The 26,498-nt window shown below is 34.8% G+C and overlaps 1 protein-coding gene across 1 annotated transcript in view; it reads left to right on the top strand.

Moving 5' to 3' along the window:
* Positions 1 to 26,262, top strand: part of AGPS (alkylglycerone phosphate synthase) — a 153,781-nt gene extending 127,519 nt beyond the window's left edge. Inside the window, exons 18-20 of the mRNA XM_036743434.1 lie at positions 2,928 to 3,027; positions 6,809 to 6,866; positions 24,162 to 26,262. Of these exons, the coding sequence (XP_036599329.1) occupies positions 2,928 to 3,027; positions 6,809 to 6,866; positions 24,162 to 24,283 (280 nt within the window). The 3' untranslated portion in view covers positions 24,284 to 26,262. The remainder of the gene's footprint in view (positions 1 to 2,927; positions 3,028 to 6,808; positions 6,867 to 24,161) is intronic.
* Positions 26,263 to 26,498: the final 236 nt, after the last annotated feature.

Genomic DNA, 26,498 nt, shown 5'->3' on the forward strand with positions numbered 1-26,498 from the left:
CATGTTCTATTTTTGTTCATTGCTTGTAAATAAAAACTCTTTTATCTACTTTTCAGAAAGACTAGTGAAATCAGAAAGATTAGTAAAAGTTCAGATAGTCTAATCTTTTCATAATTGTCCAAGAAGTAAAAGTACAGTAAAGTTTATGAAAGCTTTATACTAGAAATGTCAACACTTCAAGAATCTTGCAGCTCCTTTGTGATTCTTTTCCATGTCCTTCTAGGTTGGAGGCTTTCATCTGGGTTTTTTAAAATTGGGGTGGTGGTGGATAATACCATTTCAGCATGTAGGGTATCCGTCATTCAACCAACAATCAAATTTTATTAAACATATAATGTGTGCTAGTCACTGTCCAAAGTTCTGGGGATACAGTGAGTAAAAACATTCTAATGCAGGAGGCAACATATGAACCAGTGTATACAAGAGGAATATAAAGTAGACTGAATGTAATCTTAGAGACAATGGCAATCACCTGGGAATACCTGGAAATGCCTTTTGGAGAAAGTAGTCCTTCAGCTGAGTCATAAAGGAAGCCTAGGATTCTCAAAGTTGGAAGTTGGGAAAGAGCATTCTAGCTATAAGGAACATCCTGTATAAAGACGCTGAGATGAGAAGTGTAGTGTCATATGTAAGGAATAATTAGTAGTCCAGACACGTCTGGATTGTGGAGTTTATAGAAGAATAGAATATAAGAAAGACAAGAAAGGTAGGAAGGGATGAGGTTTTGAAGAGTTTAAAATGACAAATAGAGCACTTTGAATTTGATCCTGTAGGTTATAGTGAGTCACTGGAATTTATTGAGTAGATAGGTGATATGGTCAGAGCTATGCTTCAGGAAACTCATCAGCTTGGAAATTGAATTAAGAATGGGTTAAATTGAGAGACTTGAGTTGGGGAGATTAACTATAAAAGGCTATTGGAATAGCCTAGACAAGAGGGAATGAGAGCCTGAAGTAGACTTTCTTTGAGTTGAGAGAGGGATGTATGCAAGAGATAATGTAGAGAAAGAAATTAGAAGATTTTTGCAATATGTTGCATATGTGGGATGAATGATAGAGGGAAGTCAACTTGTATGACTGTAAAGATGGTGCTCTTGACAATAACAGACTTGGGTTTGGAGGGAGAGATAATAAGTTGTTTTCTGGGCATGTTGAGTTTGAGATGACTATATCAAATATATATTCAAATCCAATTTGAAATGTTTAATAAGCACAATTGGTGGTATAATACTAGGGCAAGATAAGTAGATCTTGGTATCTTCTGTGTAGAGGTGATCTATAACTCTTGGAAGCTGGTGAGAACACCATGTTTAGAGAGAAAAGAGAAGAGGTTCTAGGACAGAGCTTGGGAGGAATTTGGGGGCCTCATAGTTAGTGACCTTGATATAGTAAGCAAGATGAGTGAACAAAAGAGAATGAGAAGAGTAATATCACAAAATCCAGAGAAGATAACTCATCCAAGAGGGAAAAAGTAGTCGAGTGTGAAATGCTGCAGAGGGGTCAAAAAAATTGAAGATTGAGAAGAGGCCATTAAATTTTTCAATTAAGATATCATTGATAGTTGTAGAGGGAATATTTTTAGTTGAATGATGAAATCAGAAGCTAGATTTGCAGAGGGTTTTGAAGAGGGTGAGAGAAAAGGATATGACAAGAACAAAACAAAATAATTATCCATTAAAATTATTTTAAATTATTGCTGCAAATAACCAGGTTATTTTGTCAGCTTCTTGACATTTTTCTGGAGTATTTAATTTTCTTAATCCTAAAATTGCTCAAAAAAAGGCACAATTTATGTTTATATACATATATTATACATACATATTTTTTAATGTTTATAAATTATCTTTGAAGAATGGCAAATTGTATCTTGCTTTAAAGCATGCCCTTTCTCAAAGAACTGAAAGCACTTTATATATTCTAAGGTTCCATAAATTGGGAAGGAAAATAGTTTTGAAAAGTTTATACCTCATACAGGTCTTTGTCAGTCGTTGTGAGTTTTGCCCATAGATTCTGTGTTGGTCCCCTGAGCTATGCCTGGAAAATAGCAGAGCCAGTACATTACATTGTGTTTAGCTTCTCTGTTTCTCTTTAAGGTTTTTCCTACATGGCTAAATTTTCTCCCTAGCACTTATTATTTCTATAGGAAGAAAATTTACTTCATGTTAGATTACTCTTTTCACCATATGTCTATTTATCATTGGTATTTTCTTCCTTTCACAGGCATGCCAATGTGGTATTTATAGTGTAAATAAGTCTGAATTTTGTATACCATTCTCATGAGGAAATAATTGCATATATTTAATCAAATGGAGGAACAGGAAATTATGCAGTGCTCCTTAGTTGTTGATATCTGTTACTTTTAGTTTAACACATTTCTCTCAAGTAATGCACACACTATTCAATTTTCATGTCATCATTTTGATTGTTTAATTTGAAAAAAAAAAAACCTTAATTGTGTACCAAACGTATATTCATAGGTACAGCTAATAGTTCATTCCTATTATTTCTGAATAAGAGCAGTAAAAACAGTAATGTCACTGATGAAATGTATAAAGGAAGACTTTTGTTTTATTTTCCAGTATAGGCTTTAACAATATGAGATTAAACAGAAAAATGATGACTAAGTTTGTGTAGGCTAATATTGACTAAAGTTACACTTAAAATAAGATCCTTTTCTCTCCCAATGCCTTTTTAGTTTACCAGTTTTTGGCACTAGCCCTAAAGGGAGCTAATCTAGATTCGTTTTAGATGAAAAAGTAATAAAAAAAAAATTCTGCAGCAGAAAAGGGAATTGGATAGGGAATGAGAAAATAGCTATTTTCCAGTCTTAAAAATGATCTTAGCTTTAAAAATCTAATAATTTTATATTTTAATGATCCTTTATTTTACGTAATACTAAAGTTCTTTTGATTTTCTCTTGTCTTTTAGGGTGACGCAGACGTATGACGCAGGTGCATGTATCTACTTCTATTTTGCCTTTAACTACAGAGGAATTAGTGACCCTCTGACTGTCTTTGAACAGACTGAGGTAATTGCAAATAACTTATTTTCCTTAATTATGTTTTAGTCAACTCATCATACAAATTTATGATGCTTTACTTGAGGGTCTTTAGTCATAAATTATTATCTCAGTTGCTGGTTCATAGAAGCCCTGTAAACATTCCCTTGTACTGGTTTTCTAGTGTTAATGGCTTGGTTGCAGAATAACAATACCAGTCTTATCTGCAGGCTATAAATTCTTTGGTCTTGTTTTTAACATACAGCAATTGGATGCAAAAGAATAACACAAAGGACTCTGGAGCCCCATGATCTTACTTTGGCAATAGAATACCCAGATGGTGACTGCTCTAGAGGTCAGCCAGATAGCTGTAATATCTTTTATATACCCTGCCTTAGTGATAATCACAATATTTTCATGTTGAGGTTTTTACACAACCTCCTTATTTTATAAATGAGGAAACTGAGGTCCAGAGAAGTTAGGGGACTTACCTGAAGTCACAAAGGGAATGACAACAACTAGGATTCAAACTCAGATGTTCTAACTGCAAATCCTAATTCTCTTTCCATTATATCATGCTACTTCTCATTTTTTCCTACATATTTAAACTTATTAAGTTATTATTGACCATCTTTTTTCCCCCCAAAAAAAGTAGAATGAGATCCTAATCATATATGCTAGTGGAGAGTGGCAAATACAAATAATCCGTTATTGTACAGGATGTCCTCAGCAAATGCAGGGGATGAGTTCTAGAAGTTCTCATTATTGAGAAAGCCTGGATATCTTCTACTGATAAGAGAGGTAGCAGAAAGATGTCTGTGCTCTGTGTTACCTTCTCCTTTTTGCTTTTACCTCCTCCCAGTGCAAGAGGGGCAGCAGCTAGGTTTGATGGCATGAATTGGGGAGGCTCAGCCAAACTTGGAGAATTAGTTTGGATACTTTATGTTGGTCTTTACTGGCCTCCAGTATAAATACTAAATGTGTGGTAAGCTAAATAGATGACTTTCAGGGACATTTCTGTTGTCAGAGTGTCACATCTCTAAGCAGACATAGCATATCATGGCATGGATATTGAGACACCCAGATCTTGAATTGAAAATGGGGAAGAGTTTGTCATTTAGGTTTAAAAGATTGAAATGTCATTTCATGTGTGTGCACACCACCTGTGTGCACACATGTGTAACTTGTACTTGGTACATTTTTGACCTTTTCCTAACCCAACCTGAGTTTTGGCAGCTTAGTATACTGTTATACCATGCTAAGAGTTCTAGTACTTTGCACAGTAGGTGCATACTAGGCACTTAATAAATGTTTATTGATTGATCGATTGAGCAAATTCCTAGGCACTAAGGATCATCTAATCATGAATAATTGGAAGATGGCTCTGATCCCAATTTCTGCAGCTTTAGTTTTCTGATACTTCATTTATTCCAGTTTTTTGATTCTCACTGTTTATCTTTCAGGCTTTCCACACAAACTAGGCATAGAATTTCAAAAAGAGTTTGTTTGGGCCTTAACATAGAAGGAACATTGCTTCAAGGTTACTGTTTGCTGTATTTCGAAATAATAATAATATTTGCTAACTTTTATCTCTTCTGATCTTCACAATAACCCTGTTATTTCCATTTTACAGATGAAAAAACTGAGGCTTGAGAGGATAAGTAAAAGTTTGAGGCAGGATTCAAAGTTAGGTCTTTCAGCACTCTATCCATTATAGCACCTAGCTGCCTCTCCCACTTTGAGAAAGTAATATATTAAATAATATTTAAATTAGCTCTATAGACTTGGGTATATAAGCAGCTCCATAAGATTAAAGTGCAGAGAAGGTGTCAACATTCTTTTTTTTTTTTTATACTGGAAAATTTTTTATTGTAGGTGGGGTGGGGTAGCTGGATACAGTTTAGATGATTCCACTTTTGTTGGCAACATCTAAAGCATCGTAGTCTGGAGCAAGTCGGACATAGGCCTTCTTCTCTCCATCAGGCCGGATCAGTGTTTTGACCTTGGCCATATCGATGTCATACAGCTTCTTTACCGCCTGCTTTATCTGATGCTTGTTGGCTTTGATGTCCACAATGAAGACTAGGGTGTTGTCCTCAATCTTCTTCATAGCAGACTCAGTGGTCAAGGAGAACTTAATGATGGCATAGTGATCCAGCTTGTTTCTCCGAGGGGCACTTTTCTGAGGGTATTTGGGCTGCCTTCAAAGTCTTAGTGTCTTGGGTCGCGGAAAGATGGGGGATGTTCGGATCTTCTTCTTTTTGTGGCTGTGGACACCCTTCAACACTGCCTTCTTGGCCTTCAAGGCCTTGGACTTGGCCTCTGTCTTGGCGGGGCAATGGCTTCCTTCTTTGCCTTCGGCGCCATCTTGGGGGAAAGGCGAAGGTGTCAAAATTCACCAGATATTCCATATACCATTGATGTCCCCATAGGCTTCTCAACTCAACATGTCTAAAACATAACTCATTATCTTTCCTCTAGAGCTTCCCCTTTTTCCAGACTTTCCCATTTCTATCAAAGGTACCACCATCTTTCTTGTTATTCAGGTTCAGAATCTTAGTATTATCTTAAGTTCCTTACTCTTTTCTTTACATATCAGTTGCCAAATCTTGTCATTTTTTCCTTCATAAAATCTCTCACGTCCATCCCTTTCTTGCTACTCTCACAGCCACCAGACTAAGTCATATCCTCATCACTTCTTGCCTTGACTTTTGCAAGAGCCTCCTAATTGGCCTCCCTACCTCAAGTCTCCCCATGCCAATCTTTCTTCCCACATAGTTGCTAATGATTTTACAAAAGCATGGATCTCATCATATCGCTTACACAATAATCTCCAGTGTTTCCCTCTTGCTTCTAAGATCAATTAAAAACTCCACTGTTTGTCTTTTAAAGCCCTTTATAACTTGGCCCTAGGATGTCTTTCCAATCTGGTTACGTATCACTCCTCTTAACATTTTGCTCTAGCCAAAGTGATTTTCTGGCTGTTCTTCCTACACAGAGCACTCCATCTCCTTTCTCTGGGCCTTCATGCACTTCTTTCTCACTTTTGCTTAAGTACCACCTTCTAAAATAAAACCTTTCATTATTGCCTGATACCTGTTAATCCCCTTCACCATTACCTTGTATTTATTTTGTATATCTTTATTATATATACATGTTGTCCACCTTGATAGAATGTTAGGTCTTGATGGTAGAGACTGCTTTACTTTTATCTTTGTTTCCTCAGCACCTGGCACATAGGAGGTGCTTAATAAATGCTTATTGATTGATTTAAGGAAGCCTAAAGTCTGGGTAAAAATAAATATACTATAGTATAGTACTCACCCAAAGATATTTTGACCTTTTAAACTGTGAAACATGCTAGCAGAACCCTTAGACATTTATGGTTAGTCTCTGATGTTTTTATGAATAATACTTTTTCATGCAGGCATAGTGATGAATTTAATGCAAAGTTGGTATGATAACCTCCTACTTCCTGTTAATTGCAGGTAGCCTATCTCACAATCTAGAGCTAGTAAATGGATTTTATTACCTCTTTGTCATTTTATATGTTCAAAATACTGGTAGAGATTATAGAGTTTAATGAGGGAATACTTAGGAAAATTAGATTGCATTGCATAGTTGTGATTTTGCGCAGGGCAGTACTTCTATACAGCATCTCAGAGTTCCTGGTATAGTTGAGGTTATAAAACAGGAATTCTAAATCTTGAGGTTTACACAGGAAATATGTGCTTTGGTTAGAACTTGGGTTATTTCTATCCTTTGTAAAGTAAAGGTTAAGTAAAGATTATTTTATTGTTTCCAAATTCAGGCAGCTGCTAGAGAGGAAATCCTTGCCAATGGAGGAAGCCTGTCACATCATCATGGAGGTAATAATTTTGTTTAGAATTTATAACATTCCCAATTTATAAGTGCTTTCTTACTAAACAGTTCTGTTCTTTTAATGTTAGTGATAAAATTACATAATGATTGATTAGAATTTCTTTAGAAATATTGAGTTGGTATAGAGGTTTTTTTGTGTAGAAAAATTATTATCATTTATGTAGTTCTTTTTACAAAGGAATTTCCTCACAAAACTACTCTTAGCTACACAAAACAATTATTATCCTCATCATCTCCATTTTACAGATGAGGAAACTGAGTCTGAGGAAGAAAGGGCAGTAGCCCAAGTTATTCAATTTCAAATCTAGTGGTTTTTTTAAATTACTTTAAGAAAAGATATAAATGATCAAAATAGTGATTGTAAGATATTGTAAACTTGTCTATAAATTTTTCTGTTATTTATCAGTTGTTTAACCCCCCCACTGTCTATTGTTTAAAAAATACTAATAATATTAAAATCATTTTGCTGTTTCCATGACCCTTTTTGAAGAAAGTCTTTGTATTTATCATGGATTTGTTGTTATTGTCTTTAGTGACACATTCGTAGTGAATATATTGTTCTTTTGGTTTTACTTTTTATTTTTCATCATTTCTTTTAAGTCTCATTTCTTTGAGTTCTTCACAGTCATTATTTCTTCTGACACAGTGGTATTCTATAACATTCATATACCATAATTCGATCAGCCATTCTCCAGCGGTCAGTCACCTAGTTAGTTTTCAGGATTTTGATAGTAAAGATAGTTTGTAATGAGGGGAGTCTGACCCCTATTAAATAAACAGAAAGTGCTACCTTCAGTCCAGTTCATGCAGTTCATTGAAGAGCCATAATATTGAATCAAGAGGACCTATCCCAATGTACAATGCAAAGTTACTCTTATCTTTTTACCTATTTGGGGAATATTCTTGTACTGCTAAAAGATAAGCTTGAGAGGAGAGGTGCCTTGATGCCACCAAGGATACAGCATGAAGCTGAAGAGGCCTAATAAGATATTCATTTAGAGATACCTCCTTATTCTTTCCATTAGAAAATACTTTTAAAATATTTCCTTTTTAATAATATTATTGGACAGGTGGAAAGCAATGTCTTTATTTTTATAATTTGAACATGTATTTTTTTAGAAAAGGATTTTAGGTTATAGAAGGAGAAGAGATTTTGTGAAGAAAAAAAGTCGTAATGCTAGTTTGTCAAAGCTAAGTCTTAATTGTTTCTGTTTCTAGAATAGAAGTTTAGATAAAAGAAATTTTGATCCTCAAACTTGACATTAAATGTTTTCTTTTAAATTATTTTTAGTTTTCGACCTTCACTTCCATAAGATTTTGAGTTTTAAATTTTCTCCCCCTTTCTTCCCTCCTCACTCCCGAAGACAGCATGCAATCGGATATATGCTCTACATATACATTCATATTAAACATATTTTCATATTAGTCATGTTGTAAAGAAGAATTAGAACCCATGGGAAAAACCATGAGAAAGAAACAAAACAACACAAAAAAGAGAATAAATAGTGTGCTTCCATCTGCATTCAAACTTCAGAGTTATTTCTCTGGATTGGATAGCATTTTCTATCATGAGTCTTTTGGAGTTGTCTTAGATCCTTTCATCGCTGAGAAGAGCTAAGTCTATCGAAGTTAGTCATTGCACAATATGGCTGTTACTGTGTACAATGTTCTGGTTCTGCTCACTTCATTCAGCATCAGTTCATATAAATCTTTCCAGGTTTTTCTCAAGTCTGCCTGCTTATCATTTCTCATAGCACAGTAGTATTCCATTGTATTCATACACCACACGTCGTTCAGTCATTCCCCGTTTGATGGGCCTCTCCTCAATTTCCAATTCTTGGCCACTACAAAAACAGCTGCTATAAATATTTTTGTGTCATGTGGGTCCTTTTCCCATTTGTATGATCTCTTTGGGATACAGCCCTAGAAGTAGTACTGTTGGGTCAAAGGGATGCATATTTTTATAGCCTTTTGGGTATATTTCTAAATTGCTCTCCAGAATGGTTGGATCACTTCACAACTCCAGCAACAGTACATTAGTGTTCCAGTTTTCCCACATCTTCTCCAACATTTATCACTTTCCTGTTTTGTCATGTTAGCCAATGTGATAGATGTGATGTGGCACCTCAGTGTTTTTTTGATTTGCATTTCTCTAATCAATAGTGACTTGTAGCATTTTTTCATATGACTATAGATAGCTTTAATTTTCTCATCTGAAAGCTGCCTGTTCATATTCTTTGACCATTTATCAATTGGGGACATCAAATGTTTTTTAAGATAACTGCTAACAAGTGTCAAAGTGAGCTCCACTTCTTCTCTCTTCTCTATCCTGTTTTAAGTGCTTAGGAATATTAGAATGACCAAAAGTCAGTCAAGAGAATTGAGGAGAATAGAGGAGCAGAGAGATTAAATTCCTTTTGAAGTATAGAAACAACTTTGTAATAAGCCAAGAACCACACTCTAATTTTGCTGTTATGTTGCAATTTTACTCTTATGCTTTCATAAAAATTGTGTTTAACTCAACATTTACAGATATTTAGATATTTTAGTCACATAAATTATTCTAAATTTTTTTCTGTGCTATGTAATTGTTAAGAAAACCATTGAGTTAACTGACTATATTAGACAAAGAAGCAGTTTTTTTGTTTTGATAACAGAGACTGTATCATGAAGTTTAGGAATATTTTCATGACGTATATTTTATGTGTATATATGCTAAGGCTTTGCTGGGTATGTATTAATCTCAATGACATTTATCTTCATGAGTATGGAAATAATAGATAATTTATTTACTGACATAGCTACAAGTAAGCTATTCTTCATTTTACAAGTGAAGATAAATGCCAAAGCAAAATTGTTTCATGCAGTAGTATAAAGAATGTAATCTTGAAAACATTTCATGTCCTTTGAGCCAAGTTAAACAGTAGTTCAACCATGTTACATACACTGGATAAAATTTATTTTGTTGTCTAAAGAGAAATGTTAAATTGCCCCCCCCTTCCTATTCAAAATAGTACCTAATAAGAATTATAAATGACATTTATATAGTGCTTTGTTGTTTGTAAAATGCTTTAAATACAGTCATCTTGTTGGAGTCTCCCAACTATCCTATTAGATAGCTACTACAGATTTTATTTTACAGTTGAGGAAACTGAGACTTAAAAGGGATAAAATGACCTGCCGAGGTCCATTTAGCTACCAAGTATCCAAAATGAGATATGAATGCAGGCCTTTCTGATCCCTCTCTAACATGGTATGCTATATATTAGAGCTGAGAGCTCTGCAGTTTTTATTTAGTAGACCAGGCAGTCTAGAATGCTATGTTCTCTTACTTTAAACATGAAATTACTGTGCCTCAGGGTTATGTGAAAGGAACTTGGTCATAAAATTCATGTTTTTGAAGTATGTTGTGAATGACTAAAGTGCTATGATATGAATGGGTGTTTCTAGCTCATTCTAGTGCATTACCCATACATTTGTCATATTTTCACATATCAGTTACTGATACGAATGATCTTATTTTCTGCTTGTTTTGTACTGACAACTATTTTGGTTTGGATTCATGTTTCTCAGGGTTATTAATAAAATGACTGCAGGTCAGATCAGATTACAGTAAAATTTCCTGTGTAACAAAACTATTTTCAGGCCCCAGATGTTGGCTTACCTTTTTGAACATCATGTGACACGCTTAGGTATAATGAAATAATTCAAGTTAGTTATACATTAGAGGATGATTGTGGTAGATTTCCTACTCACATAATAATTCACCAAGAAAAGGTTTTTATTCCATTTAGTAAATTGAGTAGAAAACCTTTTTTTTTGGTATTTAATATTGTTTAAATTGTATGATATAATTTAGGTACCAATCTGAAAGCATGAGAGTATGCACATATGCATAGATTCCTGTTTCTGTGTCTTGCTTTTTAAAGAAAGTATTAAGTAAATCTGAATCAAAATGTAAATTCATTGGAATATACTTGAAAAAGTTTTTATTATCATTTTTCAGATTTTATGAAAGGTTTGTTTCTATGTAGTAGAATGAGAGTAATACAATAACTAACGTGTCTTTAAGAGCTTAATTAGACAGTTATTGTTTGTGCCGTGGGATTTTATCATGGAAAAATAGTCTTATTCCCAAACATATATGGGAAAGTGTAGATATTGATTGTTTAAAATGAAATTAACACTGGATAAGTAAAATGAAGTAGCACTTTCCCCCCCATACCCTGAAAGCACCAGTATTTCAGTGTTGTTCTGTAGTTTAATGTCCACATGGTCTCACACTTTGCTTTAAAACAGAAATAAACATTTTATGTTTACTGGGTGACTCCATCCCAAACTGTTGGGTTTGTTGTCTTAAACAAAATCTAAGAAGTAAATCAGTATACTGTATCTTACTCTAACTATTGAGAAAACAGATTCAACTTATTTGAAAGAGATTGAAACACTCAAGGGATAAGAGATTTATCTGTCATTCATTAATAGTTTTTTCTCAATCTATTACCAGCAGTAATTCTCATTTACTAGAAAGTACGTGTTTCTCTATGTGTAGGAGAAGCAGTGGATTCCTGTTACATTGCTAGAAATAAAACTACTATTAGAAAACACCAAATTTAAAAAACTTTCATTCTTTAACTCTAAAAATTATCAGCAATTTTGTAGTTAAAATTAAAAATTACTCTTCAGGATTGCTACTTGTGTATTCATTTTAATGTAACCAGTATTGATTTACAAAATAAAATAGCAGGTACTTAAATAGAAAATACACATACTAATATGAAGTTTTTATTTTGATTTTTAAATAACAGGGACAGATAGTGATATAGATAAACTGTTGAATATGACTCATCTGGAAGGAGAACTTTTTTTAACTATTTGGCTAGGTTTTATATAATGTGTCATATACTTGCTACTCAGAATTAACCTCATAGTATCCTCTTTATTTATTGACCTTCAGCCCCTGTCATGACATTCTAAGTGCCACTTTTGAGAAGTAGGTTTGGGGGTTGGGAGAATATTGATGCAATTTCTCTTGTTGTGTTTGGCCTGTAATTGTGATTAATAACAGTTGCTTTCACTATCTGGAAACAGACAGGCTGGTTTGTCTGCCTACAATCATGCTGTGATAAATGGAGCTATTTTAACTCTGGTTTTGTGTATCAAAGAAAACAGATGTAGTCTGGGACTCGAGGCTATAGGAAATATAAAGCCTGCTTAACTTAATCTTCATAGAGCTTGTTTTTGTAAATGAAGAACTGGTCAGTTTAAACAACAGAGTTTATACTAGAAGCATATTTAATGTATGGCTAGGTTTTTAAATTATTAGTCTCTAAAACTAGGCATAAAATTCTTCATTGAGAATTAGGAATTTTCATAACACATGAACCACATAGTTGTGTTAAAATATTCTTGTTTTTGAAATTAAGTTCAGAAGTTGTATTTTAAAAAAATACAGGCCAGCAGTGATTATTCCCTATCCATAAGTCAGAGTTCAATCACTAATTTTTCCTCATTTCCTTTGGAAATAGGTTTTTCCCCCCCAATACAATTGATATCTCATACAGAGATCAGATATAATTGATATCTCTGTTGACCAGAGAAAATTAGTAGTAGAGGCAAACTTTCAACCCTTTTTGATCTAAAGATAAAAAGCTTTGAGGCAAGAAGAGAGTATCAATGATAAGTAAATTACAGCCGTTACTTTTTTGTACAGTTTCTTATAACCTGCGGTTATTCTCCACATGAGAGCTTACCACCTTTATTTCTTTTATTTCTACTACATTATACGTTAAATAGGTTTTGGGAGGTATGACCTGACCTGGGAATCTGAATACCCATTATGACAGTTTTTCCTGTGGAATGATGGGATCTGCGTCCTGCAGCAATGAGAGAGTGAATGAGAACGCCGTGATCATGCTGTTTCTTTCCTTTTGTTCCACTTTACCAATCATAGCGTCAGCTTTCTTGGGTGAAAAGCAGGAGAGGGGACATCTGACCTGTCTCATCTATGAAGAGACCAGTACCCTAGGTGAATGGCAAAAAAAGAGCCCTTTTTGTTCTCCTGAATGACAGGAGAAGCCTGTCCCAGGTGCAAATAAGACTGACCATTGGTACATAAAGGATGTTTGAATATTGAGTGATTACACTTTGAGAAGTACGTACCCTGTTTTACTGTGAGGGTATTATAATTGACTTCTCATAACCTTTCATGCAGTGATGCAGTAGCTAGCAGATCATTTCTAACACATGGTCTCTGACCTGTAAAAAGTCAGTTTATGTGTCCTAATTATGGCTTAATGTGACCATCATCTGTAGTACACTCAAAAAAAAAAGATTATGTTATGCATATTATCATATGGTGCATTAGAATTCTCTCCATTAGAAAGATGACTTTCAGTAAATTTTAATAGAAGCTAGATTCAGTTCTTTAATCAGTCACTAACTCTTGGAAGTTAGTAGTATTCAACTGAAGTTATCAGATATTTACCAATTTCCAAATGAGGCATGTATATAATTATCATTGTCCTAAAAAATGTTACTAGATTATATGAAACCTTGACATCTGAAGAATAACTTGGAAATCACAGCTAGTACAATTAGTGGCCACTATAGAGACATGTTGACATGATGACATGATGGCAAACTATTTGTTCTCCCTGGAGGTGGAGCCTTGGACGCAGATAAATCAAAGATTTTGTATGTTTAAGTGGAACTAGGAATTGAAAGCTCTCATCACTTCCTACTCATCATCGTAGGAGCCGAATGGCATCTCTGCTTCCTAACAGGAATTAATTCATCATTGTATTTGCTGTCTAGAAAACAGTTATGCCAGAGGTATGTGAAGCACATACCCAAGGGAAATATGGGGAAGGAAAATGAAGGAAATTCAGGAAAGAGGAACCTTAGTCTACTGCAGGAGTGTAAACCTCTAATCTTAGTTACTCATTTTGATTATTCCCAGATGATAGTTAAAAATATCCAAGTAGCCATTTTAATTCATCTATTAACTTAAGAAATATCAAAATTCATACATGAAACTTCAGATAAGTTATATAACCCCATTTAAAATATGAAACCATATCCATGTGTATTTATCCTAACAATTTTGAGGGAAGAGTAATGGAAATATTTTTGCCTTTGCCCCATAGCAGGCATTTAATGAATGCTTGTTGAATTGAATTTGAAGAAATTGTGATGTTTTTAAAGGAAAGTTTCTGTGTCTGATTTGGCCTTATCTATTACAACGCAGTATCCAATGTAGGAACAATACAATATCCAAGGTAAAATATTAACTTACATATTACTGCATGTCACCCTTTTGTTTTCATGGTTCGTTCGTTTCAGTCGTGTCCAACTCCTCATGACCCCATTTGGGTTTTTCTTGGCAGAGATAATAGAGTGGTTTGCCATTTCCTTCTCCAGCTTATTTTACAGATGAGGAAACTGAGGCAAACAGGGTTAAGTGCCTTGCCCAGGGTCACCCAGCTAGTGAGTATCTGAGGCTGGATTTGAACTCAGGAAGATGAGTCTTCCTGACTCCAGGGCTGACACTCTATCCACTGCACCACCTAGCTGTCCTTTATGGTCTTCCTATTTGAAGAGTCATTATAAATTATATTTTTAACATAATTTCTCTTCAAGTCCCCCCCCCACCTCTGTGTAGTAATTACTAATAGTTCCCATTTATATAGCACTTTAAGATACACAAAATGCTTCACATACATTACCTCATTTGGTCCTCATGTGAGGTACGTGTTACAGTTATTCCATTGTACACGTGAGAACTGAGTCCCAAAGATGCTGAGTAACTTTGCCGAGATCATTTAGCTGCACTTACTCCTGACTCCAAGTGGAGGCCTTTGTCTGTATATACCGTATTGTTCCTGTAGCTCAAGAGGTGAACTCTGTTTGTTATAAGCAAATGTGAAAACATTGAGCTCTGTTCCTGCCTTCTGTCACACTCATCCTAAGGGAATCGTTGCTGTTGATGGAGGTTGGGAAGGAAATTTTACATGTAAGCTTACCGCAACTGGCTTTACCTCAGTAACCAGTATTGCATTTTTCTCCCCATTCTTCCCATCCTTTCTCATTGCCCTTACCCCCTCATGCTCCTTTAGTTAGAGACTGTGCAAGAGGTGAGGGTGGGGTGGGATAGAAATAAAAGCTAAAATGGCTCTCTATATTGGTTCTTCCAAAACTTTTTTCCCCTCCTCAAACTTCCCATGGGTCCTTCCCCCACCCTCTTAGCTGAGAACTTTCCCTCCTATTTTACAGGAAAAAAAAATTAAGGCCATTCACCTGTTCTCCCCTCCTCATCTCCTTTCAGATGCCTTCTGCCACTTTCTCTTCCTTTACCCCTGTGTCACATGATGAAGTGGCCTTCTTCCTTACCAAGGCTGCCCCTTCTCCCTGCTCGGGGGATCCCATTTCATTTCATCTGCTCTGAACAGACTGCCCCTTTATCATCTCCATTCTCACTTATCTTTAATTTCTTCCTGTCTGTTGGCTTCTTCTCTACTGTCTACAAGCATGGCCATGTCTCCTCTATCCTCAAAAAACCTTCACTTGATCTTCAGTCCTAACTATTGTCCAGTTGTCTTCTGCCCTTTATAATCAAACTTCTTGAAAAGGCCATCTAAAATAGGTTCCCCCACCTTTTTCTCCTCTTCTTAACCCCTTACAGTCTGGCTTCTGACCTTATACCCCTGAAACTGCTCTCTCCAAAGCTACCTCTTAGTTGTCAAGTCTAGTGGCCTCTTTTCAATCCTTAGTCCTCTCGACTCTCTGCAGCTTTTGACACTGTTGATCACTTCTCCTTGATACTTTTTTCTCTCTAGGTTCTTAGGATGTTACTCTTCTGATTCTCTTACCAGTTAGCTCCTTCTTCGTCTCCACTATCTCATTCAGTTTACCCTCTCTAATGATAGGTATCCCCAGGATTCTGTCCCGGGCCCCTTTCTTTCTCTGTTCTACTTTATTTGGTAATCTCATCAGCCCTTGTGGATTTAATTTAACCTGATGATTCTTAGACCTACCTGTCCTGTCCTGACCTCTCTGTTGATCTCCAGTCTTGCATTTCTAACTGGATTTCCAGTAGACATCTTAAACTCAACATGACCAAAACTGAACTCATTACCTTTGCCCTTAAGCCTTCTTCCCTTCTGAATTTCTTTATTACTGTCTAGGGCACCATCAGGCTTACAATCTAGGTGTCATTCTTGACTCCTCACTACCATTCACTGCATCCCTTCTCCCTCATATTCAATCTCTCGCCAAGGACTGTCAGTTTTACCTTGACATTCTCTCTCCAATATGTCTGTTCCCTTCTTTCTTCTGATACTGTCACTACCTCCATGATCAAATACAAAATGGCATTCAAAGCCTTCACAAGGCCTAAAAAGTCTTCTGAAATTTCCCAGTGTTTAATGGTCCAGAGGCAACTTTTCCCTTACATTAACAAGAAGATTGTTTTCCCATCAGAAAATGAGAAAAATGGTGCTATAGTCACAAAGGTCTCAAAGCATCAAGATACAAATCCCAAGTTTTTCCAGATATCCTGAAGGCATATTTATATGTACTATATTTTCTGTTCCAAAATATGTTGTATCATATGATCCACCTTGAAATTCTCAAAGGAAAATGGAATGTTTCTTAATATTTGGTATTCTCTCTTTTTCAACCCACTAGTTGTAATATATACATTTACTTTAGGAATGGATGGCTATGATTCTTGCTGTATATCTCATTTCAGAGCAGCCCTTCTTTGGTCTTGCTTATTTATTTTTATTTTGATGCAGCTTTTATTCCTCCACAAGAGGATGACAGTTGGGGCTATAAGCTTAGAAATCTGATTGACAGTTCTCACGAGGCCAGAAGACCTCCTATCTTTCCTCTCTCCAGCTTTTCTTTTAATTTGTTTTCCTAGGGATTACTCATTTCCTTCTAAATTTCTAGGATTCTGTCTTAATGGTTCAAAAAGGATTATTTTTGGATTTTTCAGTTTAGGAATATACAAGTAAACTAGGCATAAGACCTTCCCAACACATCATTTTAGAACTGCCCAAGCTTACTGTAAAGCTGTTAATGTCTACTTGGTTTCACAGTTGTGGCAGAATGTTGTCATGAAGAGTCCCAGACCTTTAGTCAGAAAACCTGGTTTTGAATCTTCCCTGCAACACTTAGTAGTTTTGTGACTTCAGTCAAGTAATTATACCTTTTTTTTGCCTTAGTTTCTCTGTCTGTAGTAAAAAGGGGATACTAATGCTTGTACCCTTGCAGGGTTGTTGTAAGGAGAGTGCTTTGTAAACCTTAAAATATTATATAAATATATTATATAAAATATTATATAAATATGAGCTGCTGTTACTATAATATTGTTCCTGTGAAGCTGTTTTCTGTGTCATTTCACCAAACATAGTGTTTTATGGAATTGAATAGGGAATATGGAATATTTAACAAAGTAATTAGATGTAGAAAAGCCACCTCATCTTTTCATATCTTTCTAGTGACTTCTAATCAGCTTTCCAAAGTATGAGGATGTCATATCTCTGAAGTAAAAAAGGAAGGAGTAGCAATCAGGATCTCAGACAAAGCAAAAGCAAAAATAGACCTAATTAAAAGAGATAAGCAGAGAAATTACATTTTGCTAAAAGGTACCATGAGCAATGATATAATATCAATGTTAAACATATATACACCAAAGGGTATAGCATCTAAATTCATAAAGGAAAAGTTAAATGAGTTATAGGAGGAAATAGACAGTAAAACCATACTAATTGGGGACCTCAACTTTTCCCTTTGAGAACTAGATAAATCTTAAACATAAAATAGGAAAGAAGTTTTAGTGACATGAATAGAATTTTAGAAAAGTTAGGTTGACCTCTGGAGAAAACTGAATGGGAATAGAAAGGAGTATACCTTTTACTCAGCCGTATATGGTACCTTCACAAAAACTGACCATGTATTTGGGCATAAAATCCTCACAAACACATGCAGAAAAACAGAAATATTAAATGTACCCTTTTCAGACCATAATGCAATAAAAATTACATTCAATAAAGGGCCATGGAAGCATAGATTAAAAACTAATTGGAGACCAAAAAAGCTAATCTTAAAGATTGAGTGGGTCACAGAACAAATCATGGAAACAATAATTTCATTTGAGAGTGACAACAATGAGACAACATTACAAAATTTGTGGGATGCAGCCAAAGCAGTACTTAGGGGAAATTTTATATCTCTAAATGTTTACATCAATAAAATAGAGGAAGAGTAGATCAATGAATTGGGTAAGCAATGTTTAAAAACTAGAAAAATTAAAAATCTCCAATTAAACACCAAATTGGAAATTCTGATAAAGGAGAGATTAATAAACTTAAAAGTAAAAAAAAAATTGAATAAATAAAACTAGGAGCTGATTTTATGAAAAAATCAATAAAATAGGTAAAAATAGATAAAAAATTTAATTTTTAAAAAAGAAGAAAACCAAATTATTAGTATCAAAAATGAAAAGAGCAAGTGTATCACAAATGAAAATGAAATTAAAGCAATTATTGGCAGCTATCTTGCCCAGTTATGTACCTGTAAAACTGACAGTCTAAGTGAAATGGATGAATATTTGCAAAAATAGAAATTGTCCAGATTAATAGAAGAGGACATAGAATACTTAATCCTATCTTAGAAAAAGAAATTGAACAAACCATCAGTGAGCTCCCTAAGGAAACCCCCCCCCCCCCGATGGATTCACAAGCGAATTCTACCAAACATTTAAAGAACAATTCATTCCACTTCTATATAAACTATTTGGAAAAATAGGTAAAGAAGGAGTCCTACCAAATTCTTTTTCTGACAGAAATATGATGCTGATACCTAAATCAGAAGAGCAAAGACAGAAAAAGAACCAATTTCCTTAATGAATGTTGATGCAAAATATTTAAATAAAATATTAGCAAGGAGATTGTAGCAATCACAACTATCATAAGCTTTGAGCAGGTGGAACTTATGCCTGTAATGGGGACTCGTTCAATATTAGAAAAAACTATCAGCATAATGGACCATATCAATAACAATGACAACAAAAATCACATGATTATTTCGATATATGTAGAAAAGGCTTTTGACAAAATGTATCACTCATTCCTATTAAAAATACTAGAGTGCATAGGAGTAAATGGAGCTTTCCTTAAAATGATAAGTAGTATCTATCTAAAGCCATCAGCAAGCATTATCTTTAATGGGGATGAGCTAGAAGTCTTCCAAAGAAGATCAGGGTTGAAGCAAGAATGCCCATCATCACCACTACTTTTTTTTACATGTAAACATTTCCGTATTAGTCATTTTGTATAAGAAGACACAAATAAAAAATGAAAGAAAATAAAAAATAGTATGCTTTAGTCTGTATTCAGACAATAGCAGTTCTTTCTTTGGAGGCAGATAGTATGCTTCATCATTAGTCCCTTGGGATTGTCTTGGATCGTTGTATTGCTGAGAAGAGTTAAGTCATATACAATATTCTCCTGGTTCTGCTTACTTCACTTTGCATAAGTTCATGTATGTCTTTCTAGGTTTTTCTGAAATCATCCTGTTTGTCATTTCTTATAGCACAATATTCCATCCCCAGTTGATGAGCATCCCTTCAATTTTCGGTGCTTGCCACCACAAAAAGAGCTGCTATATTTTTGTACAAATAGGTCCTTTTTCCTTTTTTTGTTTTTAAAATATCATCACTATTCTTGAGTTTTGTACTAGAAATGCTAGGTATAGTAATAAGAAAAAAAAGATATTGAAGAAATTAGGATAGGCAATGGAGAAACTACTGTCACTCTTGGCATGTGACTTAATGGTATACTTAGAGAATCCTAGAGAATCAACTGAAAAATTAGCAGCTTTAGCAATCCTGTGATCCCTGCAACTTGTGGAGGCTGAGGCTGGTAGAATTCTTGAGTTTCGGAGTTGTGAGCTGTATTCAAGCTGAAGCTACTAAGTTTAGCATCAATATGGCCACCTTTGGAGGGCCAGAGGATGCTGCTTGAGGAAGGGCAAACTGGCCCAGGTTGGTAAAAGGAAGCAGCTTCCATACTTTCAAAAAAATTATAAAAAAAAGGAAAAAGAATAAGTAGTTTTCCTCATCTGGTAAGTGAAAAGTAAAAATATTGGTCATTAAAATTTAGCTGGTCCTTGTTATAGTCATTTATAATAAATATGGTCATATATGTTGCACAGGACAGCATGTTTTATTATTTAGTAGCAAGAAGAAATTTAAGCAGTTTACAGCTGGAAAACTTATCCACAACTTTCAGACCTTCACTGACATTTTTTGTTCCCAGTGACACTGAATTTGTTGTCTTGATGAAGTGATATCAAAGACTTTAGTAGTAGAAAAAAAGTTGAACAATTTAATTTTAAAAATCCAGTATGATTTCTAAGCTCATTATCAGCTTAGCAAAGTCTCATCTCATATTGAGTCTCAATCATATTCCCATTTTTCTTAAATGTTAAACATTAGCATCTTTCATATGATGGATCTGTTGGCTAATGTCCAGCTTGTACTTCCAAGCAAAGACAGTGTTTGACGGCATGAACAAATGTGTAGGTTAAAAACCCTCAGAGGAAATGTCAGATCTTCATATGGGTCAAGAAGCAGAAACTTCCCATCATTCTTTGCTTCTTTCTTATTAGGACCTAGCCAGTTCCAAAATACCAGAACCTAAAGGTAACCCTTATTGGTATGAAGCAGTGTAGCCCATTAAAAAAACCCCTGGGTATCTAAGTTGAATTGGATGGCCAATTACATAAGACAGCTTATGTAATAGACTCTTTTCACCCATTGCAAGAAGTTCAGTTACCACTATTTTTTGGCATTATTTGAGCTAGAGTGGTATAACCAGTGTCAGAGAATAAAGGAGTATCCAGGATAATAAAACCACAAATACCAAAAGAATTGTATTTTGTTTCAGTTCTATTTCTGAGCTTTTTCTTTGAGTCTCATTCCCAGTTCAAGGACCCATTTCATTTTTTTTTTTTTTTACTATAAGTGAATTCTATAAGAAATTATTTTCCAATATCTTGTTTTCACCCAATAACCAATAGTCATTGATTCAGAATATTTCAGTGTGATTAGGCTACAGTATTATCAAAAACTTAGGCCCAGAGAAGTTGATTTATTCAAGGTCATACATGTAATCCTACTCTACAGCTAACTATCTGGTATTTGAAACAATGAAGTTACAAGTATTGGTACCTGGATTAGCATATTTGTAAGCGATATATTGTATGTTAACTCTGTATAAATATCAACATCTGTTATAATTTGAACATCAGTGAAATATGGATAAGGAAGTCACAAAGCACATTCCAGGAATGTCAGGTTTGGGGCCCTTGAGTCACTGATATGTTTTCAGTGGCAACTTCCATGTTTATTGTTTCTAGCATTACCTTTTACTCCCACATAGCAGCTAAATCAGAAGTTAAGGGAATATGAAGTTGGTAGGTCAAAAGAACCTGTTTCTGGTAATTTCACAAAGGCTGTGTTCCCTGTGAATGTGAATTTGCAGTTTCATATTATACTGGTGTCATGAAAAGAATGTAGCATAGGATAGATTATCTTGACTTAGGTCACTTGTGTTTGTTACATCTCCTCATGTTTGAGTTTTAGCAGCTTCTTTCAGAATTCCTTCTCCACTTGGTATGTCTTTATAGAAATAGGTGCTTCTCAATTCTTAATGCCTGAAATTTCATGGCATTCTTTAGCTCCACATGTGTATCAGTATAATTAACCCATTTCTGAATATAAATTCTTCCTGTCTTTTAGTAGATACATCCTTCATGCCCAGAAAGGATTTTGCAAAAAACATTATTCTTATTCAGTGTCAGCTTCAGGGGATTAAATAATAAAATTTTCCCCACTTCAAATAGTAGGTCTTCCTTGGTGACTTTTTTTAGTTGCTTACACATGTGACCATACTTCAGAAAGACTCACTTCTCAGTCATTGCTCTATCCATTGATTTAGCCTTTTTATTTGAGTTTTGCTTCCTATTTGCTCTTGTAATTGCAGAGAACATGACCTACAGCTGTTTGAGCTTATAAACCAAACCAGATCCTTTCCATGGGTGTAAGCTGGGATTTTTGACTTCAGTTCAAGTCTTTCATGAGTGACAGCAGGAGCTTGCAGACCTCTGCCACCAAGGGGTTAAAATCTTCCATCACATATGTTTATGAAGGGCCAAGGCTTTGCCTGCTGTACAGCCTTTTTTTTAACTTTCTAGTTCACTAATCAAATGTATGTTAGATTGATTATTGTAAAAGTATAAACCATAGAAAATTTGACAAGATAGATGTGTAAATTATCCCTCTGACAGAACTAATGATGCACTCCAAGCACCTTCTGTTTTCCAGCACTTGGTGAGCGACTTCATTAAATATGCAATGGCTGTTGGGTGGCTTCTCAGACGTTAGTTCAGCTCCTCATGGAATTGCATTATTACTAGAGGTGTAAAACCAGGCAGACAAGCTAGCTGTTGGGCATCCTGCTGAGGTTCTAATGTGCTCCATCTTGTTGGAGCAGTTGTTTGCAGTCTTTTCAGGACAATTACATCCATAACCACAGGACACATTCAGTGAAACTATATTACAGATAACAGTTGAGAATGGCATTGACTGTTCTTCACCTCTTTGACTTGAGCAGCCTGAATGTGGGGTAAAGGGTTGCAGACTACCGCAACTCCTCAATAGCTGAAGACATTGTTTGTGGTAGTGTAACCCACAAGTGAACTGGAGGAGCCCTCCCCCCTGCTCCCCCCCCAAAAAGAAACCCAAATAAACCAAAAAACTCGAGAGAATTAGGGAGGGATCAGATATGTGTGCATGAATAGGAATTTTTATAGGACCTAAGTATTATATATTTGTGGCATTCACTCAACACATTTTCCTTTTTAAATTTTCTTAGTGAATTGAAGGTTTTTCTTCTATTGTACATTTTTTCCACTCGACACCATTGATGCTCTTTATTCCTTAGAGGCATAAACAAAAATATTCTGCTTTCCAGCAGTGTCTCTGTCATTTATTATTCTGATGACAGTTTGATGGTTACCCTGAGAACTGGGCACAAAAGATGGTTTGAGTTTAGTTTCAAATGGTATTTAAGGTTTCCAAAAGGCAGATGCTACAGTATATCACTGCAGCCTGATAAATGGGATTGCATTTTAGGATGACAGGCTGAATACTATATTGTCTTTAATGAAAGAATGTTAGCCATTTTGATTGACCTATTAAGTCATTCTTGATGACTTTAGTTAATTAATGAATATCTGTGGAAAATGACCATTCTCATTTAAAATTGCTTACTAAGTATTTTGCTAACTCAGTAAACTTCATTTATAAGATTTCTCTATTTCCTTATAAAATGTTTATAAAAGTAATACATATTTCTGGTAATTTTGTTTTTAGAGTTTACTCTGAGAGTGGTTAAAAAATGGACGTATTCTCTTACACAGATATTTGTAAATAATGGGGGGGAGTCCCCTTGCATAATTTATATTACTGGGCTCTCCTTTATATTTGGAACTAACCAACAAGCTTTCTTTGGGCGGGGCAGAAATCGGCCTGTTGATTACTTTCCCAGTATTTTTTTTTAACTAAGTATATACAATGAAAATTGGTGCCACCGATATTCTTCTTCTGAGTTAGTAGGGGAAATGTGTCATTCAAGACTACAGAAATGTCTGAAAGTAATTTGGTGTCATATCCTCTGTTGAATCTTTTTTTTTTTTTTTGAAAAATCACATTTAATTTTGCTCCTAAAATTTTCTAAAGTTTTTGTGCTATACATTCCTTAAAACTGTAGCCTTTTGGTTAGAAACCACTTTTAAATGAGGTTACCTACTTCATATGGGACACACTATTTAAAGCATCTTTATCTTAAAATCACTTCATTAAATTTTGGTGTGTTTAAATAGCTAAATTTTAAGGGTCTGATTTCTTAAGAAATCCATAGACTTCCCATTTTGTTATTTATAAAAGGGCCCTTAATCTCAGCCTAAGCTTCATCACCATTTCATAGTTTACAGAGGAAGGAGACAGTGTGGAACACAGGCTTCCTCTGGGAATACATTGAGCTTAATGAGCTTGATAGTCTGCTGGGCTCAATAAATCAAATAAAGCAAAACATTTCTCATTTTTGAATAAAAGCATTTATCACACAGTGTTTGTTCATTCGTGGTCACAAGATTGATTGGCTCCCAGCATCGTGGTGTATATTGAAGCATTTTTGATTTTGTTTTTCCAGTGGGCAAGTTGCGGAAGCAGTGGCTGAAGGAAACTGTCTCTGATGTCGGCTTTGGAATTCTGAAGTCTATCAAGGAATATGTGGACCCCAATAACATCTTTGGAAACAAGAACCTTTTATAAATTCATTATTCCCTGATATACTTTAAAAAAATCACACACAAATGCTTTTTTAGTCTGCAACTCTTTGGTTATCCCAGTAATCAAATATATCATGGACTATATTTGGGGTGTATTTTGTTTGTTGGTTTAAAAAAATCTTTTATTCTTGAGTTTTGCTCTGTTTGTACATCTGTGGATTGACAGGTGGCGTTCCTAAATCTCTAGCACTGTAAGGGGCATCAGTTTACAACCAACTTGGAGATGCAAGTCATTCCAAGTTTTAGTTAGGCAGCAAAGAGCTTATGGTTGTAATTTCTGTGGAAGATACAACCAGCTGTTTTGTGTTGAAGCTTCCCCCTGCCTGGAGAACAAAGACTGGTATTGGTATCATTTAGTGAAACTGATTATCCAGCCTCCTTTTAGAAGAAAGTTTCTGGGAGGCAGATAACTAGAGAAGGATTCCACTATGTAAAATGTTTTTCTTTTTTTCTTTACTTTTTTTTTTAAAGGAAGCAGGCCTGAATGGGAGGGGTCATGGATGAGTAATTATTCTTGAATGAATAAAGGTAGCCTGGCATTTTAAAGATGCACTTAATTTTGTAAGGTTTTTTGGCCTGCATTTTCTTTTCTAATTATTTTTAGAAATCCAAAACCTTGACTTGGTATACAAATTATACTGTTACAGTACCTTTTTTTTTCTTTGTATGTTTTTGTTTATACTGAAGTCTGAGTTGTATTTGTATCATTGGGATAATCTATTGTAATATCCTGGTTCATTCATCATACGTTTTGTATAGAAAAAGCTGACTTTATCGCTCATATTGTATGTGAAGGAACAGGTTTACCATAAAATGAATGCCTTCATCCACCCTGTAGTCCTGATGTATCTGGTTTCACTTTCTTGTTGCTGAGATGCAGAAGAAGGAAAAAAAAACCCTCTACATTTTAATGTCTTCGGCAGAATGAGTGGTTTGGCTATTTAAACAAACACTGTCTTAAGAAGCATTTTTCAGCACTCTATTTGAAAGTCTCAACAGTTTCAGTGCTGAAGTCTTTTTATTAATCTAAAGTGGATGACAAATTTTCATCTAAAAGTGGAGTTTTCAGTTTAGTTTTTAATAATGGCTTAATGTCTTTATGAATTACTGCTTTAACCTAAACAGTAACCACAATTGTAATGTATAAAGTGCATATACCATAATCAAAAGTTTGAAACTTCATTTTCTTAAATTGTAGGTCAAACATTAATCACATTTAGCAAACATTTTTACATTTAAACCTGGATCTTAAAAAATAAGTGAATTGAAAACTTTGAATCACTGTCTTGTCAAGGCTCATGATTCACATTTTGAGATGGATTCTTTTCTTAATGCAATGCCTGACTTTTGATAATTTTTTTTTTATTAGTACTTGATCACATATAGCAATTCAATGTGCAGACTATCCTTTAAAAGGACATATTGTCTGTCTATGTAGCAGTGGCTCCAAAGTGTTTTTGGGCAGTTTGATACCTTTTATATCTGAAGTAGCCTTAACCAGAAAAGTAAAAATTTACAATTTGAGAATATGCTATTTTTACAATTTCAAAGTGATTAATAATTTTTAACTGTTAAAATTGGCCTAAAATAAGTGAATATAAATCTCTAAGCAAATCAAAGTCAAACATTTGTGTTATAGCAACAATGAATAATAATTGCTTTATTTAAAACTGCCTGTCTTCATCAGCAATTTTCTTTTTAAAAAGTTGTAAACTCTCCATCAGAACTCTGTTCAGAACCTTGGTTTTCAAATGAGTTGGATACTTGCTGAATAAAAGCACCTTTAAAACCCTACAGAATTTTATTATCTACATCTATTCATAAAGATAAGTTAAAATCATTCACTGATGTGGGAAACTAAACATAAAATTAATATGGTATTAATAGTGTATAGGAAATGTATGTATGTATGTGCTTCCCAGTATATTTAGTTTTTATAAAACTTCTAAATTCACAAGTGAATCCAGTCTCTTGCATTTGATTGGTATAACATCCTTTCCCAGGGAGTTCATATTTCAACAGCCTCAGAAATCTGCACTTGACATTAGGGAACTCTTAATTTTTAACACCTTGAGGTTAAGTGCTCCTTATTCTATGTGAACCTTTATAGAACACATGATTTGTCTCCGTTTTTCCTTTTCATGTGTGCAAGGCTTCCTCACATTGCATTTTTTGACCGTAGTGATTGTTGTAGTTGG

The sequence above is a fragment of the Trichosurus vulpecula genome, chromosome 2 (assembly GCF_011100635.1).
Source record: "Trichosurus vulpecula isolate mTriVul1 chromosome 2, mTriVul1.pri, whole genome shotgun sequence".
Taxonomy (NCBI): domain Eukaryota; kingdom Metazoa; phylum Chordata; class Mammalia; order Diprotodontia; family Phalangeridae; genus Trichosurus; species Trichosurus vulpecula.